Source organism: Solanum pennellii, chromosome 6, assembly GCF_001406875.1.
Source record: "Solanum pennellii chromosome 6, SPENNV200".
Lineage (NCBI taxonomy): Eukaryota > Viridiplantae > Streptophyta > Magnoliopsida > Solanales > Solanaceae > Solanum > Solanum pennellii.
The window spans coordinates 57,686,298-57,702,683 of record NC_028642.1 but is presented as its reverse complement, the minus strand read 5'-3'; the positions used below and the strand labels follow the sequence as shown (position 1 = coordinate 57,702,683).

Genomic DNA, 16,386 nt, shown 5'->3' with positions numbered 1-16,386 from the left:
GTAGTTTGATTTGATACAGAATTTAAGAAAATAAATAAAAAAATTCAATTTGTTGTTCTAAATTAATGTTATGTCAAATGTACCAAAATGTCTTTTATATTTGTGGCCTTAAACATGTCATATTAAAAACTGAAATTAAAGTGTTACTAAAAAAAGGAAAAGAATCATTTTTTAAACAGACTAAAAAGATAACAATATCATTTTTTTTTGGAAAAATTATATTTAATGACAAACTAATAATTCAAATTAAATGCTAAAACCACACTTTGATTTAATATTGTCCTGTAGCAAATTCATTGTCAGTCGCCTCTCTCCCTTAACTCCCTCTCTCGCTTTATACAATCAGAAATGTATAAATTGTGTTTATGTTTGTATAAAGCGAGAGAAAATTGTATATATACATAATATATCTTCGTCCTATACACTTATAATTATACAATACTTTCTCGCTTTATACAAACACAGATTATACAAAATACAATGTATAATTTATGTTTGTATGAAGCGAGAGAAAGAGCGATATTTTGATATACAAATAGTTTATTTCGATTCAATTGTATAGAAATTCAAATTTTACATAGATATAGAAACACATAAAATTGAATTGAGAGGTTGTCAACGATTTATACAAATGAGAGGCTGCCAACAATTTATACAAATGGTCTGCCAACGAAATTATACAAATCTGAAGAGGAGCCAGCGAATTATACAATGGATTTACACAAACGAGAGTCTTCCAACAATTTATACAAATGGCCTGCTAGCGAAATTATACAAATCTAAAGAGGAGCCAATGAATTATACAATTACTTCTTTTTTATATATGTATAGCGAAATAACTTAGCTTCTTTTTTATATATGTATAGCGAAAATAATCATAGCATGTTTGCTATAGAACGCAATTATACAAACTATAATTATAGCATACAAATATAAATTTTGTATTTATTGTATGTGAAAGTTGCTCTTCTTTTTTAACCAGAGTGATTAATTTTTAACGTACAAAGAAAGGGCCTCGTTTGGTTAACGGGCAAGAAGAAATATATGATGAGATACAATGCATGATTCTACTGAAGGTAAAGAAAAAATACATCCAAAAGTATACACATTATGCTCTGTTTACTTTTGGTAAAAAAAAAAAAATACTCTTCACGTTTATTTTTTGGACCACAAATACCTCCAAACTAACGGATGTCCACTTGAGTCATTTGGAGGGCTGATATGGTAGTTCTGGTTTTCAGCATGAAAATTTTTGATATTTTTGATACCAAAATCAAACAGAGGATAAAATTTAAATAGTTCGATGATATTTTTTACCCTTTTTCGTTTAATTAATACACATTGATTTATTCAAAATATCATTTAATCTAAAATTTATCGGGCATTATCAATTCAAATGAACTGTTCTATAAAACAAAAATATAATAATCTTTGGATAATAAGTTCAATTTACTTCAAAAGTTGGTGCAAGACCAGTTTAGTTCCACCTAAAAGGATTATTGGAAAATACCTGTTTTTTACTTTTTGGAAAAAACTCTCATGTTTAACAGTTCAAGTGAATTTGTGCAATATTTATGTTGACAATAATATAATGTTAATAGTTGTGATGTGAATATAAATATTAGATTGTATCTAATATAATTGCATAAATAATTAAAGGTATAATTTAAGTAATGATTTATGAGTGCTCTTCATGTTAAACGCTCTTTTAGTGTCGGGAGGTTAGGTTGGCATTTTTGCTAATCTTATTAACATGATTCTTTAAAAAAAAAAAAAAAAAAAGACAAGACTTATGAGTGCTCTTCCTCTTTCACATGTACATACATGTTTGCTACGACTACGTAAAATACATCACAAGAAAATTAAAGTTAATTCAAAACTCTAAATTATTAGGACAATCCGTCTTAATTAATTGGCTTTTGATACTTTAGACATTAAGAATTTATTTATATTAGAACGATGATAACGATTATTACATTTGATATGATTGATTCCCACAATTGATGCATTTTGAAGTGTATCATGTACTTTTGAAGACATAAGTAATTTTTAATTAATGAAATGTATATAATTCACGTGTTCAACAGTTTGGACAACGTACGCGTTACGACAGCCAGAGTATTATTGATTTTTCTTTTTATAATATTGACTTAGATGATATTGGAATATTTAATTTTAAAGTGGGAGTCTAAATAAATATGATTATTTAGCATATGCAAATTGAGTTATTTTAACGGAATGCCATTTGGACCTCCAATATTAAAGGAAAGAAGCTGTCATGTAAACCAGAAGATTATATATACATATATATATATATATATAAACGTGGCGAGTAAGAAGAGAGAGAGGCAGGCGAGAGAGTCCATGTATCAACTTGAACACCTAATTAAACCCAGAGAGTTAGTTGTCCTAGATTATAATACACTTAAACACAATGTATTTGAAATAAATTACATCTATTTTTACCTGATGTATATGATATACTTGTATCTAGACGCACCCATATACATATATCTGGGATCCAAATTTTGACGTGTATGATAATTTTGAAAACTCGCGGAAGGGCACATAATTAGACCTTAAACTAATGAGATATGTGTTGTTTATCCAAAAATAAATATAGCAGTACTCTTTCGGTTGAGAATATAATTAACTAATAAAAGTATGTTCTCTAATAGCTTAAATTTTTAGATGAAATAGTCTCACACTTCAACACTCCGTTCTTATATATTTGACATTGTTTGAATTTCAAGAATTTAAGAAATATATAATATGTTGAATTATTAATTATTATGTTATACTCCTTCCGTCCTATTTTATGTAGCACCATTTGGCTTGACACGATGTTTAAGAAATGAAGATTTTTGAAATTTGTGGTCTAAAATAATTCTTATTTATTTGAGCGTTTGGAAATCGTTTCATTAAGGGTCAAAATGATATTTTAAATTTAAATTATTTCTAATAATAATGAGGTTACATTTTTTTTTGAAACGGATTAAGACGGAAAGGAGTAATATTTTTTATTCAAATTTATATATTTTATTTTTAGATATTTTATGGTTAAATTTATGGTAAAAATTTATAGAGATAGTAAAGATATTTATGGTCAAAATTGTGAGAGAAAGTAGAGATATTTATTGTCAAAATTGTGACAGGGAGAATAATACAACTATTTGATTTAATTTCCTACACAAGAAAATGTGTTGTGCTTAGCGTTGGTGGCAATTGGCAAATATTGTAGATCTGGCGACATTTCGATTGAGAGTCAAATAACCTTATTTATTTGCTATTTTTTGTATGTCACTTAAAATATTTTTGAATTACTAATTATTATATTGTAATACTTTTTATTTTAAAAGATTTTATTGTTAAAAGTAAGAGATTTGATTTTGGAAATCTGAATCACAACACATGAATTAGGACAAAGAGAATAGTGTAATATTTGTTTAATATCTTGAAAGAAACTAAAACCATTTTAAAAATAATTATTTAACTCATGGGTTCATACTTAATTCGTTGAGTTTTCTTTTTGATGAAAATATATCTTTCCACGATCCATATTTTTGGAGCTGATAATATATATATATATATGTAAATGCTCTCCTAGGAGTTTTAAGTTATTATTTATCCCTTGTTTTTTTTCAACTATGGAAGTTCTATCGGAGGCACAGATATCAAGAAAAACCGGAGGATGGATCACCTTCCCCTTCATCATAGGTCTCTCCTCTCTCTCTCTCTCTTTTTCGGTAGACCTGAACCTTGTTCCTATGTGATTTGATCATACACTTATCGTTTATTTTTATTGTTCAAATTTATTATAATGTTAGGATAAAGATTGAGTAATTAAATGCTCTAGTGCTATGATGCTATCAATGTACTTGCACATTGGCTTAATATTTGGTTGCAGTTGTTATAACAAGTTACTTGACGCTAAATCCATGATTTGATTTTGACAAAAACAGCGAGTTTAGTAGGGTTGACCCTAGCATTTGGAGGTTTGACAAGCAATCTTATTGTATATCTGATTAAGGAGTTTAATGTGGAGAGTATTGATGCTGCTCAAATATCAAATTTGGTTAATGGTGCTGGAAGCTTAGCTCCTGTTGTTGCTGCAATTATCGCCGACTCTTTTCTTGGTTGTTTCACTATCATTTGGATTTCATCCATCATCTCATTATTGGTAAAAACTAGCTAATTTTGTTTTGTTATCCAAGTTAAGTATAAATTTGATACACATATAATATATTCCTAAGATTTGTTTACGTGTAGGGTGCAATCCTTTTAGCTCTAACAACGACAGTTGATTCATTGAAGCCTACACCGTGTGAAGTTGGTTCGACCTCATGTGCCCCTATACCAAAAGTTCAATATGTAGTACTCTATATAGCCATAGCTTTGGCGACTCTGGGTAATGCTAGTCTCCGATCAACCCTTACAACAATGGGAGCCAACCAATTTGATAAACCGAAAGATCAAGGGATTTTCATCAATTGGTTTTTTTTCTTCCTTTCTGCTTCTACTATTATAGCATCCACAGCTATTGTCTATGTTGAAGATAACGTGAGCTGGAAAGCTGGATTTTTCATTTGCGTAGCAGCTAATGTACTTGGTGCAGCCATTTTTCTACTGGGGACCAGATTTTACAACAATTCTAAGCCAGAAGGGAGTCCATTCACCAGTTTGGCTCGCGTTGTGGTTGCAAGTATTAGGAAAAGAAAGTTGCCACTCCCATCGACTAGTGAAGATCTCTACCACGGACTAATGCTTGTTGAGCCTTCAAAAACCTGCAGGTAATCATATCCTTACGTGCCTAATTATATGATCCATTACATTTTGTGATCAACTCAATTCTAATATATATATATATATAGATATAGATGTTTGTGAGATTTGATGATTTAATTGTGTAAAAATCATATCATTTAGTAAAAGTGTGAACTATTTTCTTAACGCTTAATTAATTATCAAGTTTTAATTATTAGTACTTTGTTTGTTTTATTATATATGATGCAGGTTTTTGAACCGTGCAGCCATTAAAAGTGAAGGCGATGTTAAACCAGATGGCTCAACAGCTAAGTCATGGAAACTTTGTACAGTCCAAGAAGTTGAAGATTTCAAAACATTAGTTAAAATTTTACCACTATGGTCAAGTAGTTTTTTTCTTGGCACAACAATTGGTGTACAAGGAAGTTTGTCAATCCTTCAAGCCTTAGTAATGGACCGTCACATAGGACCCAATTTCCAAATCCCAGCTGGATCCATGTTCGTTTTTGTCCTGCTCTCTTCTGCTCTATTCCTCGCCCTGTTTGACAAAGTTCTGTTTCCTGCCTGGAAAAATTTGTCTGGCAAATCACTTACACCTCTCCAGAGAATTGGGGTTGGTCACGTCCTCAATTTTTCGTGTATGGCTGTCTCAGCCTTAGTCGAGTCAAAGAGGCTAAATGTAGCAAAATCCAATCCAGGTTCCATTATTGTGCCAATGTCAGCTTTCTGGCTTGTGCCTCAATTAGCACTCGTTGGTATCGCAGAGGCATTTCATATTCCTGGACAAGTATCATTGTACTACCAAGAGTTCCCAATAACCTTAAAGAACTTGGCAACCGCGCTGATATCTGTGCTTGTTGGTATAGCATTTTATTTGACTACTGCTCTAATTGATGTTGTTAGAAGGACAACTACATGGTTACCAGGTAACATAAATGATGGAAGATTGGACAAAATGTATGGGGTATTAGTTGTAGTGGGAGTAGTGAACTTTGGTTACTATGTAATATGTGCTTGGTTTTATAAGTATAGAAACATAAAGGAAGTGGTGGATCATAGTGATTCTCCTTTTCATGGATGATTCACCGCTCAAAATGGGCATTGACCATGAAAATATGTATAATTTGACTGTATCTTTAATTACTTTAATATGTTTCATTATGTTGGATTAGGGAGGGATAATTTCGAGTTGAGTTGGAGCTTAGCAAAAATCATTCAATTAACAAACGGGTCATTGCTTAACTCTGTTCAAGAGTTACTTGCGCTTAAATAGATTATAATTGGCTAATAGTAGTCTAATCAATGTGTGTTATATATAGTCCAAAATATCAAACACTAATCAAATAAATTTAAAAGAAGTCTATACCGTAATAATTTAGGATCTAAGAATTTAAAACATAACCACTTGGTTTAAGCCTATGCTTTTGCTTTTTTTGTAAATAAATGTGGGGAACAATACAAGTTTGGGTGTGAATCCATAATTAAATGACCAGAACCATGTAATTGTGAATTTTCTATTTGAAACTTACAAAAATTTCACTAGTTTATGAATTAATTATTTAGATACATTTTAGTTTACAATATTACATATCTTATCAGATTTCAATGCCTTCAAATACGTTCAAATACATATATCTTGGTTACATGAGGTCAAATTTTGGTGTATTTTGTTCTAAATACATTGTATTCAAGTGCATTAGAATGTATCTGAGATACATAGCAAATCTCGCTCACCTATCTCCCATCTCACTCGCCACTCTCCTGTGTATCTGATATCCTTGGTACATGTGAATCACTCCAAATATATATATAGATACATACATGTATCTAGTATGAATCTCATGAATCTGGGTTATATACGAATCTCACGCACCTCCCTTTCCAATCTCGCTAGCCTTTCTTCTTGTTTTGTGTATCTGATAGCAAAAATACATGTATCAAAGTAAGATACCTACATAGAAACTCTAAATTAGTGGTAATTATGTAGTTTTTCTTTTTATGTCTCGTAAATCCTGACCTAAATTAGGCCTAAAAACCAGAACTATATATGAGTCGTGCACCTTAATTAAGGCGATGATACAAAATACAAACCTTTTAGGACGTGCTAAAACTCCCAAATTCAAGGCGTGGAAGACTTCAACATAGAAGTTACTAATTTTTATAATATTCTATCAACATATATACTCGGATGAAGCGAAATTTAAGGAAGTTCCAAACCGAAATTTAAGGAAGTTCCAAAATGCTTACTCGTAAATTTAAAACTATTTTAAACCACGAACTAGGGTCTAAGAAGCTAATAAAATTTGATATTCTAGAGAAAATAATTCTTCAAATAAGTTTAAGACATGATTTGCCCAGCCTGGATCTTTAAAACAATAACCATGTGAAATCTGTTCAATATATTTCATGAATCCATAAGTTATGAACGCTAGGGCCGTTTGAATGATTTGAGATACAAAACATGATATATGGAGACGTGCAAAGCATACAGTAGTGGTGTGTAAGCCCATAGAGCTGTATTTTCCTATTTATAGAAGACGGATAATGTCAGTGTATGTTGTGCCTCATTATGTGTAGCAACAAACATTGTTCCTTTTGTCATTTTCCTTATAACTCCAAAACAACCAAACTCCTCATTTTGCTTCTCTAATATAATTCCACATCTCGTTAAACAACTACGCCACTCTCATGAATCACTCTTTAGCCCATGTCATACTATCACAAAAAACCGCTTTCACCTCGACAAAAATAGAAATTAGATCTACATACATCCTATCATATTCAGATTATCAGCCAAGTATGTTATTGAGAAATAAAATAATAATATTATTTTTTTTCAACAAATATGAATAACCACATTGATTGACAATTAAAAGCTACGTTTATTATATAAAAATATATTTATTAATTAATAAAGTATCTCAAAGCAAGATTATAACTTTTTTTTTTAAATAATTAAGAAAACAAAATACATATAGAGCAGATTCAATACATGGATTATTTCTTTGTGCCGAAAAAGAAAAGTGCAAGTGTCAGATCAGATAACATGTCGGGCTACACACACACACCGCAATAGGAAATTAGTGAGTGGTGAGTTTATCCCATATATGAGAACGACAAAACGTTTGTTTTCGGGTGCCGAGCTAGAGCGCGAAATAAGTTTATATTTTTGAATTTACGTGATTTCAATAATTTTTATGTAATTTAATATTATTATAAAGGATCAGACTCTAAATTTAATTGGTTGGTTGCTAAATAGGATTCAAAGAATTTCATCTGAACCTACTTGAAACAAATAATTATATAACATGTATAATATTAAAATTAAAATTTTTATATAAATTCGTCAAATTCTTTATATATTTTAAAATTTTATAAAAATTTTAGCTCAAAAAATGACTAATCGATTGGTTGACTCTTGAACATCTTATCATCCATAGCATGCAAAATGTTATATCAAGCGATATCCATCGAATAGCACATGTCACATTATAATGTGTATCCTCTTATAGTTAATTTGCAATTGGTGGGGAAAAAAAGAATGTGCTACAGCTGATTTTATGCCATTTAAAGAGAACGACAAATATTTTTACAAAAGAATTTATATATATAGATTATGTTTTTGGAAAAAAGAAGGTAAGCTTTTTATTTTATTGCGATTCGCATGTTAATATTGAAAAGTTTTTGAGTGGTAAACTTAATTTCGTAAATAAATTATCGGATGTTTAATTAAAACATAAGTTTTAAATTAACAATAAGCAGCTGATTGAAAAAGGCACATATACAACTTTTGTCAAAACTAATTAAAAATTACCATCTTTATCAGGGAAGGCCGAGTAAGGAACTTTTGCCTCGGGAAGTGTTCCTCATAATTATAAACGATCGAGATAAAATAAAAATAAATTTGAAAATCATAAGGTAGGGCTGTTACTCCATTAATAATGTTATTTGTTACAAGAAGTTCATTATATAATTAATAATTAAAATTACTAAATTACTAGCAGGATTTAAAGTGTTTTTTAATCGGTTCACTATTATACATTTTCATAAAAATTATATAAAAAAATTCATGAGTAATTTGCATTTTAAAATGTATTCAAAATAAATTTCAAAAATTAATAATATTAAATATTTCATAAATGTTTTAATTAATTTTATTGGAGAAAATAAATTAAAATTAAGTCTATAAGAAGACATAAAGAACTTCAAATGTATAAAGAAAAATGACAAGTTCTAGATCTAAACACGCAATCTAGTGAAATACAACACGAAAAGTTCAAATTTCGTCTCAAAAAATTCCAACTTTAATTAATCTAATCGTTCAAAATCATGTCTAAATACGTTTTTAGAGCCCGTTTGATTTAACTTTAAAAAAATAATTTTTTAAAAATGATCTTAAAATATTCAAATTTAATAACGTTGAAGTTAAAAATAGTTTTTGTTATAAATCAAACTCAGAATAATATAATAATAAAGGGAAGATAAGTCGGTGAAAGAGATGATTTTCCTTCTTATTTAATATGTCCTACATATCTCTATTTATAGTATTAAAATATCACCCTAAGGTCATCAGTTAAATGTCCAAGTCCAAATAATAGGCACATAGTTATCCACAAAAAACCATGTTATTTTGAAAATATACAATACATAAATACAACTAATTCATGAGCAAACACTTTCTTTTTTTTATGAACCTTTATTAATGACTTAAAAGTATTACTTAGTGACTTTTAAATCTATTCAAACCGATTCTTAAACCTTAGTAGGTGTTTATACAATGATTTTGGCCCTTAATTTACTCTACCATTAATAATTAAGTTGACGTTTGAAAATAAAATTTTATCTGAATTTAAGTTGAATAACTTTTTCTTACGAATAAATTATTTAATGACTTTGATATTATGAAGTAGTGAATAATTGAGCAACTTTATCAACAAGTTCAATTTTTTTTATAGGAAGTCGGTAAAAACTTACATAAGAATTTATAAATAAAAAATCTTTATAAAAATATTTTTTTATTTTAACTTTAAAAATATTTTCTTTATCAAAATATAAATATCTTACTATAATAAATCAGATATTAAGTTTAACATATAAAGAGATTTTTCGACTCTCAAAATTTTAAATTTTAAATGTACACAGTTTTTTATGTTTGTAATCTTAAAGTTTTTAGCTATATATTTTTTCCGTTCATTTTTATTTGTTATATTATGCTTTTTAAAAGTCAATTTGACTTATTTTAAAAACTAAATTAGATTATATTAATTCTAACACTTGAAATAAAAAATTTAAATATTCAAAAATTATATGAAAAGAACTATACACTATAATTTTTTACATACCAATATAATGGAAAGTATATCCTAAAATATTAGTCAAATTCTTTTATAATTTGACTCTAAAAAAAGAAAGTATGACAATTAACAGTAGACGAAAAAAGTATTAAACTTTCAAACTTACCAAATATAAAAGATACACTTTCCTCTTTTTATTTAACAGTTACTCTGTTGATAATTAATTGTTATAATTTTCTTTTTTAGAGTCAAACTATAAAAAATTTAAGTAATATTTTATGATGTATATTTTCATATGCAAAAAGTTATAATATATAATACTTTTTATATAATTTTTAAATTTTTATTCTTTTTTAAAAAAGACTAAATTAACGTAATATAATTTAATTTTAAAAATTAATTAAATAAAAAAAAGTACCAAATACTTTGATTTGATAGGGAGGAGGAAATTAAACATAGTGGCATCTTTTGTCGTATGCATCCAAAAGAAATAGTGATAAGATAGTGTATTCAACTTATATAAAATTTAATTTAGCCCAAACTTTGGAAACAGAATACACTGCTATATATATATATACCAAGGAAACAAGCACAACACAAATAATAAAAATAAAAAAATATATATCCAAGTTGTCCTAGAGAAACTAAAAAAGAGAGTATATATATATATATATATAAAGAGGTAAGTAACTGAGTTAATAATTAATGCAGCAATGGAGAAATCAGTCCAGACGTTTGTAGATGAAGCATCACCAAACTCTTCTACCAACAACAATAACAATGGCGGTTGGATTTCATTTCCCTTCATCATAGGTCTTCTTTTTTCCTTTTGAATTATTCGTCAGAAAATTATACCGTATCTTTAACTTTTTTTTTTTTTGTGATTATTATTATTAAAGTGAAAATTCTGATTCTGCGCGGTAATGATGATATTTGAAATTTGAATAGGGAGTATGGCCGGATTATCATTGGCAGCAGCAGGATGGAATAACAATTTAATAGTGTATTTGATAGAAGAATTCAACATGAATAGTGTGAGTGCTGCTAAAGTGTACAACATGGCTAATGGGTGCAGCACTATTTTTCCTGTTTTGGGGGCTGTGCTAGCGGATTCTTTTCTCGGATGTTTCTCTGTCATATGGATTTCTTCTTTCATATCTTTGCTGGTAACTACGAATTTCTCCTTCATCTTTTTCTTTTTTTGGGTTTGTCAAAATTCATTTACATATGCTTTCGTTTCAATTTGCTTGACTTAATATACTTCGATATGAAATTTTAATTTTTTTTAAAATTTTATGATATTAGACTAACCATACGTCAAATGTTATTAAAATATCTACAAATTTTAAGACAGAATTAAAAAATTGCTAGCATGTGAAAAAGTATATTATTTTAAAAAGGAAGTTGAAACGATGAAGTTGTCATTTCATTTCCCAAGAAATAGATGGCTTCTATGTTATGTTATGATCGTTTTTGTGGGAAGGTCGGCTTATTGATTTTGAATTTTATTATTCTTTCACCGTTTCAGTTTAGTTGATAAAGACTTAAATAGTCGATTTTATTGTTTGAAGTGATTTAAAAATTGGTTAAATAAATTGGTTTTTTACATATGAAAGTGTTTGATAAATTTAAAATAAATAAATCAAAAATGACTTAAAAGAAATTAAAAAGTATTTGACAAGATAAAAAATATTTAAACAAATTAAAATAATTTAAAAAAGTTAAGTCTTACATTACATTTTATTTTTGACTTAAATTTTTGACTTAAAGGTCATTTCAATTTAATTTAAAAAATATTTTTTAAAAGTCAATTCAAATAAGATTCTTAAGAAAAAAAATATTTTTTATAATTTGTGACTTAAATTTTTAATTTTGTATATAATTGTAAATTATTTGTTTATGATAAAAAAATAGAATTAAAAATATTTTAATTTAAACGAAGATTTTTTATTAAAAAAATGAACAAAAACAGATTAAAAAAGAATGTTACGTATATTGGGATAGCGGTGGGACAAAGGGAATACTACTTTTGGGGATTTTATTTTTAGTTTTATATGCATCGATTTTGTAAATATTTATTATACAATTAGGTATATTTATTAAGGTAATTATAAGTATATTAATTCGTAATATTGGTGACTGATATATTCCGTCTTAAATTTAGGTAGTAGGATTTGGTTAGAGTCTCTGACACAGAATTTAAGAGGTACAAATAACTAGTCAAAAATAAAAACGAAGGGACAAACTAATATACTATTGCAAATTAAATTAATTTAATTTGTAATAATTCATATGATTTTAAAAGAAAGTAGTCAAATAAAAACGAAGGAACAAAGTAATATATTATTGCAAATTTAATTAACTTTTATTTTTTTAAAAATAAACCGTGTGGTAGCTTTGATGCCAAAAGACGTCATTCATGAGTAACAGAAAGCCATAATTATAAGCCGCAAATGTGGACAATTCTTTAAATTTGTATGTAAAATTTGTTTTAAAAAATTGAATACTAATTTGTTTTGACGTATATTTGAGTATACGTAATGTATAAGAAATCGTCCATATTCTCAAATATAACACCATAACCTAGACAAGATTTTCATTTATTTTAAATTATAAATTAATAATTCATACAATTAATATTGATGTATAATTAAAAGAAATATTTTACGTTATTAACCCATTTCCGTAGTGGTTATTTGTTCAGATTCACAATTTATTTGTCCAAAATATTTTTTTTAGTCAATCTATACATAATTCTTATTTTACAAATATTAAAATATTTGTTTTACTCATTTTGATTCACAATTTATTTAGAAAAGAAGTTCACAGAGATGTAATATTCTATTAAAATTTTAAAATATTAAAATGGTGGAATTTTAAATTATTTTTGCACCACATATTCATAAGTGGAAACTTTATAAAATTCTTAGAATTAAGTATATATATTTTTAATAATTTTGGGATGCGAAATGAAGTCGTGGCAGTAGAAGAAAGAGACTGGAATAGCCTCTTTTCACTCAACATGCGCCACGTCATCATTTGTTTCTGATTCATACTTGCTTTGTTTGCGGCTTTTTAGGTCATTGCTATCTAAGTTCGAGTATTTCTCACTTATTATTATTATTTAAAACAATTAATAATAATAATAATAATAATAATAATAATAATAATAATGCTTTCCAACAGAGTTATCCATCTTTTTTTTTGCTTAGATGAGGGCTGGCCCTACACGAGTAGCACAATATCCATGTTGATGTGTATATATATGGAGTAGAGCAATTTGTTACAACAAAAACTGACACAAAATTCAACAGAAAAATGATTTCACGACCAATATTATTCAAGCACTTAGACCTTTAATAAATATATGACAAATTAGTACTACCACAATAATAATAATAAAATATTTCTCTTGTAGGACATACTTTACAGAATATACACTAGCTAGGAGTTGCTCTTTTCATTTAGTCACTCTCGAAAAGAGCGTTCGATGAGTGTATCCCGTCAAAATTAAAATAAATTGAGTTAATAAATTAACGAATCAGTAAAAAGTTAATGAGTTGAATTGGAACAAATTGAACCAAATATTGACTCAATAGTTTTAACTTAAAACCGTCAAATTTTGTGAAGATAGTTCTTCTATAGGTGCAAAGAAACATTAGTTTCGGCTAAGTCATGTTACTAAATACATGCAGTGGCGTAGCAGAATTTCCAGTAAGACGGTTCAAAATACCAAGAAATAAACACACATTTATTAGAGATATGGCTTACTGGTTACTATACTGAAAGAATTGGACATAGCACAAGTTTTAAGTTTAATGCACTGAGCTCCTTTTTAGTCATGGATATTTTAATTTCTGCAAAATATCTTGTTCTGCATTAATTTCATAAAACCCTGTATAACATGCTCAGTGAGTAGAATTTAGCGGGGCTGTAGCAGGTTGCTTGCTTTATCACTCAGGAATTAGCTATATCGTAGTCGTTAAACAAAATATAGATTGTCAGAACATGTTATTTGCTACTTATATCTATTATAAGCGGTTACATGTAGTTATCTTTAGACAGCCTGATCACGCATAGAAGTTAAACTAATCTGATGTAACATATTTTATTTTCTCAAATTGGTTTGTAGGGAGTGTTGCTTCTCACCTTCACAGCAGTGATGGACACATTGAGACCTCCAAAATGCTTTGATGGTTCAAATGAGTGCGGAAACGCATCAACATTCCATCTTACAATCTTATATGCAGCTTTAGCTCTAGCATATTTGGGAAACGGAGGAACACGTTTCACCATTGGATCAATGGGAGCGAATCAATTTCATAAGCCAAATCACCAAGCGATTTTCTTCAATTGGTATACTTTTGCGCTCTACACATCTAATGTCATTGGTAGCACAGTCCTTTTGTATATCGAGGACAATGTGAGTTGGGTAATTGGGTTCGCCATCTGTGTCGCCTTCAACATCTTTGGCTTGGCTATTTTCTTGTCTGGACGACGTTTCTATCGCCATATTGAGGCACAACAAGAAAGCCCTTTCATGAGTTTGGCTCGAGTTGCCGTTGCTGCTATTAGGAAACATGGAGAACCATTGTCATTAGGAGGTGAAGATTATTATAATGGCATGACAAAACAGGACAGTTCAACAAGTGCTCATGACCCTACAAATCCTAGCAAATTCTTCAGGTATAACAAAACTCTCCCTACAATATACATAATGGTTAGCAGGGGAATTCGAACTAGGTGAAACTTCAGACAATTTTTGTTGTTAATACCTCATTAAATAGGATTAGTGGCTTAGAGACCATTGATACACCTAATTCCTGTTGTTTTAGGTGATTTTATAGTCCTGGCTCTTAATATTCTAAGTGAAAATCACTTCCAAATGTCGACAAATGAGTGTGTGTGTTTTCATAGGTTCCTGAACAGAGCAGCTTTGATCACGGAAGGAGATAAGAAACCGGACAGAGTCACTGCTGAGCCATGGAAACTATGTACAGTACAACAAGTAGAAGATTTGAAAATCCTGATAAAGCTTTTTCCAATATGGACTACTGGTTTGCTTCTCTGCACCCCACTAGTCATACAAACCAGTTTAGCAATCCTCCAGGCCCTGAAAATGGACAGGCACTTAGGATCGAATTTCAAAATCCCAGCTGGTTCTGTTATAGTCTTCACGCTGATCTCCACGTGCATAACAATAACACTCATGGACCGAGTTGTATCCCCCTTGTTGACTAAGCACATGCGTATTTCTCTGACACCTCTCCAACGGGTTGGGATAGGACACGTGCTGACAGTCGTCAGCATGTTCCTATCCGCCCTGGTAGAGTCAAAGAGGATAAAATTGGAGCACCAAAATAGTGTTGTGGTGCCAATGTCAGTCTTCTGGCTGGCACCACAACTAGCTATTTCAGGCATTGGGCTAGCTTTTCATTCTCCAGGATACGTTGGATTTTACTATCAAGAATTTCCAGGGTCGTTGAAAAGCACGTCTACCGCGGTTGTGGCCGTTTTTATGGGAGTGGCATTTTATCTAGGGAATGGGGTGATGGATTTGGTTCAAAGAGTGACAGGATGGTTGCCTGAGAACATAAATAATGGTAGGTTGGATAATGTTTTCTGGGTGATTAGTGTTTTAGGAGCTTTTAACTTTGTGTATTATGTTATATGTGCTTCATTGTACGAGTATAAAAATGTTGACAACGAAGTGAGTGATTCTATCGACAAAATTGATGGAAATTAGTCCAAATGAGATACTCCTGGATTCATTACGTAAACATTGAACAAGCAATGAATCTCAATTCATGGCTTTTTTCAAGAAAAAAAAAGATAAAATAGCTGACATTTTTTTTTTTGGCTTTTTATTTGTTGACTTAACATGTTTATTTTCCCATTAGTTAATGTACAGGCCAATGCATTTAGGGTAACAGTCCATTCTGTTCCCTCCAAAAAGAGACAAATAAATAATAATATGCTTTAAGCACAAATCATCCTTTTTGTTCCCCGGTACATTTGGGAGGTGAATTTTTGAGCAAAAGTTTTTGGACATTAACTGTGTATCACTATAACAGTCCATTGTTTGTTTTTTGTGCGCACATTTTTAAAGCTACAAAGTAAAAATAGTAAATCGGCAAGTAGACAGGCAAAGACACTCGGTGGGGATCTACATAGTTAATTGAAACCCCACATATATCACTTTAAAATTTCAGTCACATTTTAAACCGTAAAGATAAATCATGTTTTAATAAATGAAAGGAGGGATATTTTTAACGCAAAAATTAATATTTGGAGCAATTGTGGATCAGTAGGTGGAGGGGGCAAAAGG

The 16,386-nt window shown here is 29.5% G+C and overlaps 2 protein-coding genes across 2 annotated transcripts; both read left to right on the top strand.

Moving 5' to 3' along the window:
* The first annotated feature begins 3,546 nt into the window (after nt 1-3,546).
* LOC107022813 (protein NRT1/ PTR FAMILY 2.7-like) lies at nt 3,547-5,897 on the top strand. The gene is made up of 4 exons (XM_015223398.2): nt 3,547-3,717; nt 3,963-4,180; nt 4,270-4,790; nt 5,014-5,897. The coding sequence occupies exons 1-4, from the start codon at nt 3,648-3,650 to the stop codon at nt 5,843-5,845; spliced, it is 1,641 nt and encodes a 546-aa protein (XP_015078884.1). The 5' UTR covers nt 3,547-3,647; the 3' UTR covers nt 5,846-5,897.
* Nucleotides 5,898-10,749: 4,852 nt separating this feature from the next.
* Nucleotides 10,750-15,863, top strand: LOC107022742 (protein NRT1/ PTR FAMILY 2.3-like). Its single transcript, XM_015223332.2, has 4 exons — nt 10,750-10,871; nt 11,007-11,224; nt 14,191-14,744; nt 14,976-15,863. The coding sequence occupies exons 1-4, from the start codon at nt 10,772-10,774 to the stop codon at nt 15,802-15,804; spliced, it is 1,701 nt and encodes a 566-aa protein (XP_015078818.1). The 5' UTR covers nt 10,750-10,771; the 3' UTR covers nt 15,805-15,863.
* Nucleotides 15,864-16,386: the final 523 nt, after the last annotated feature.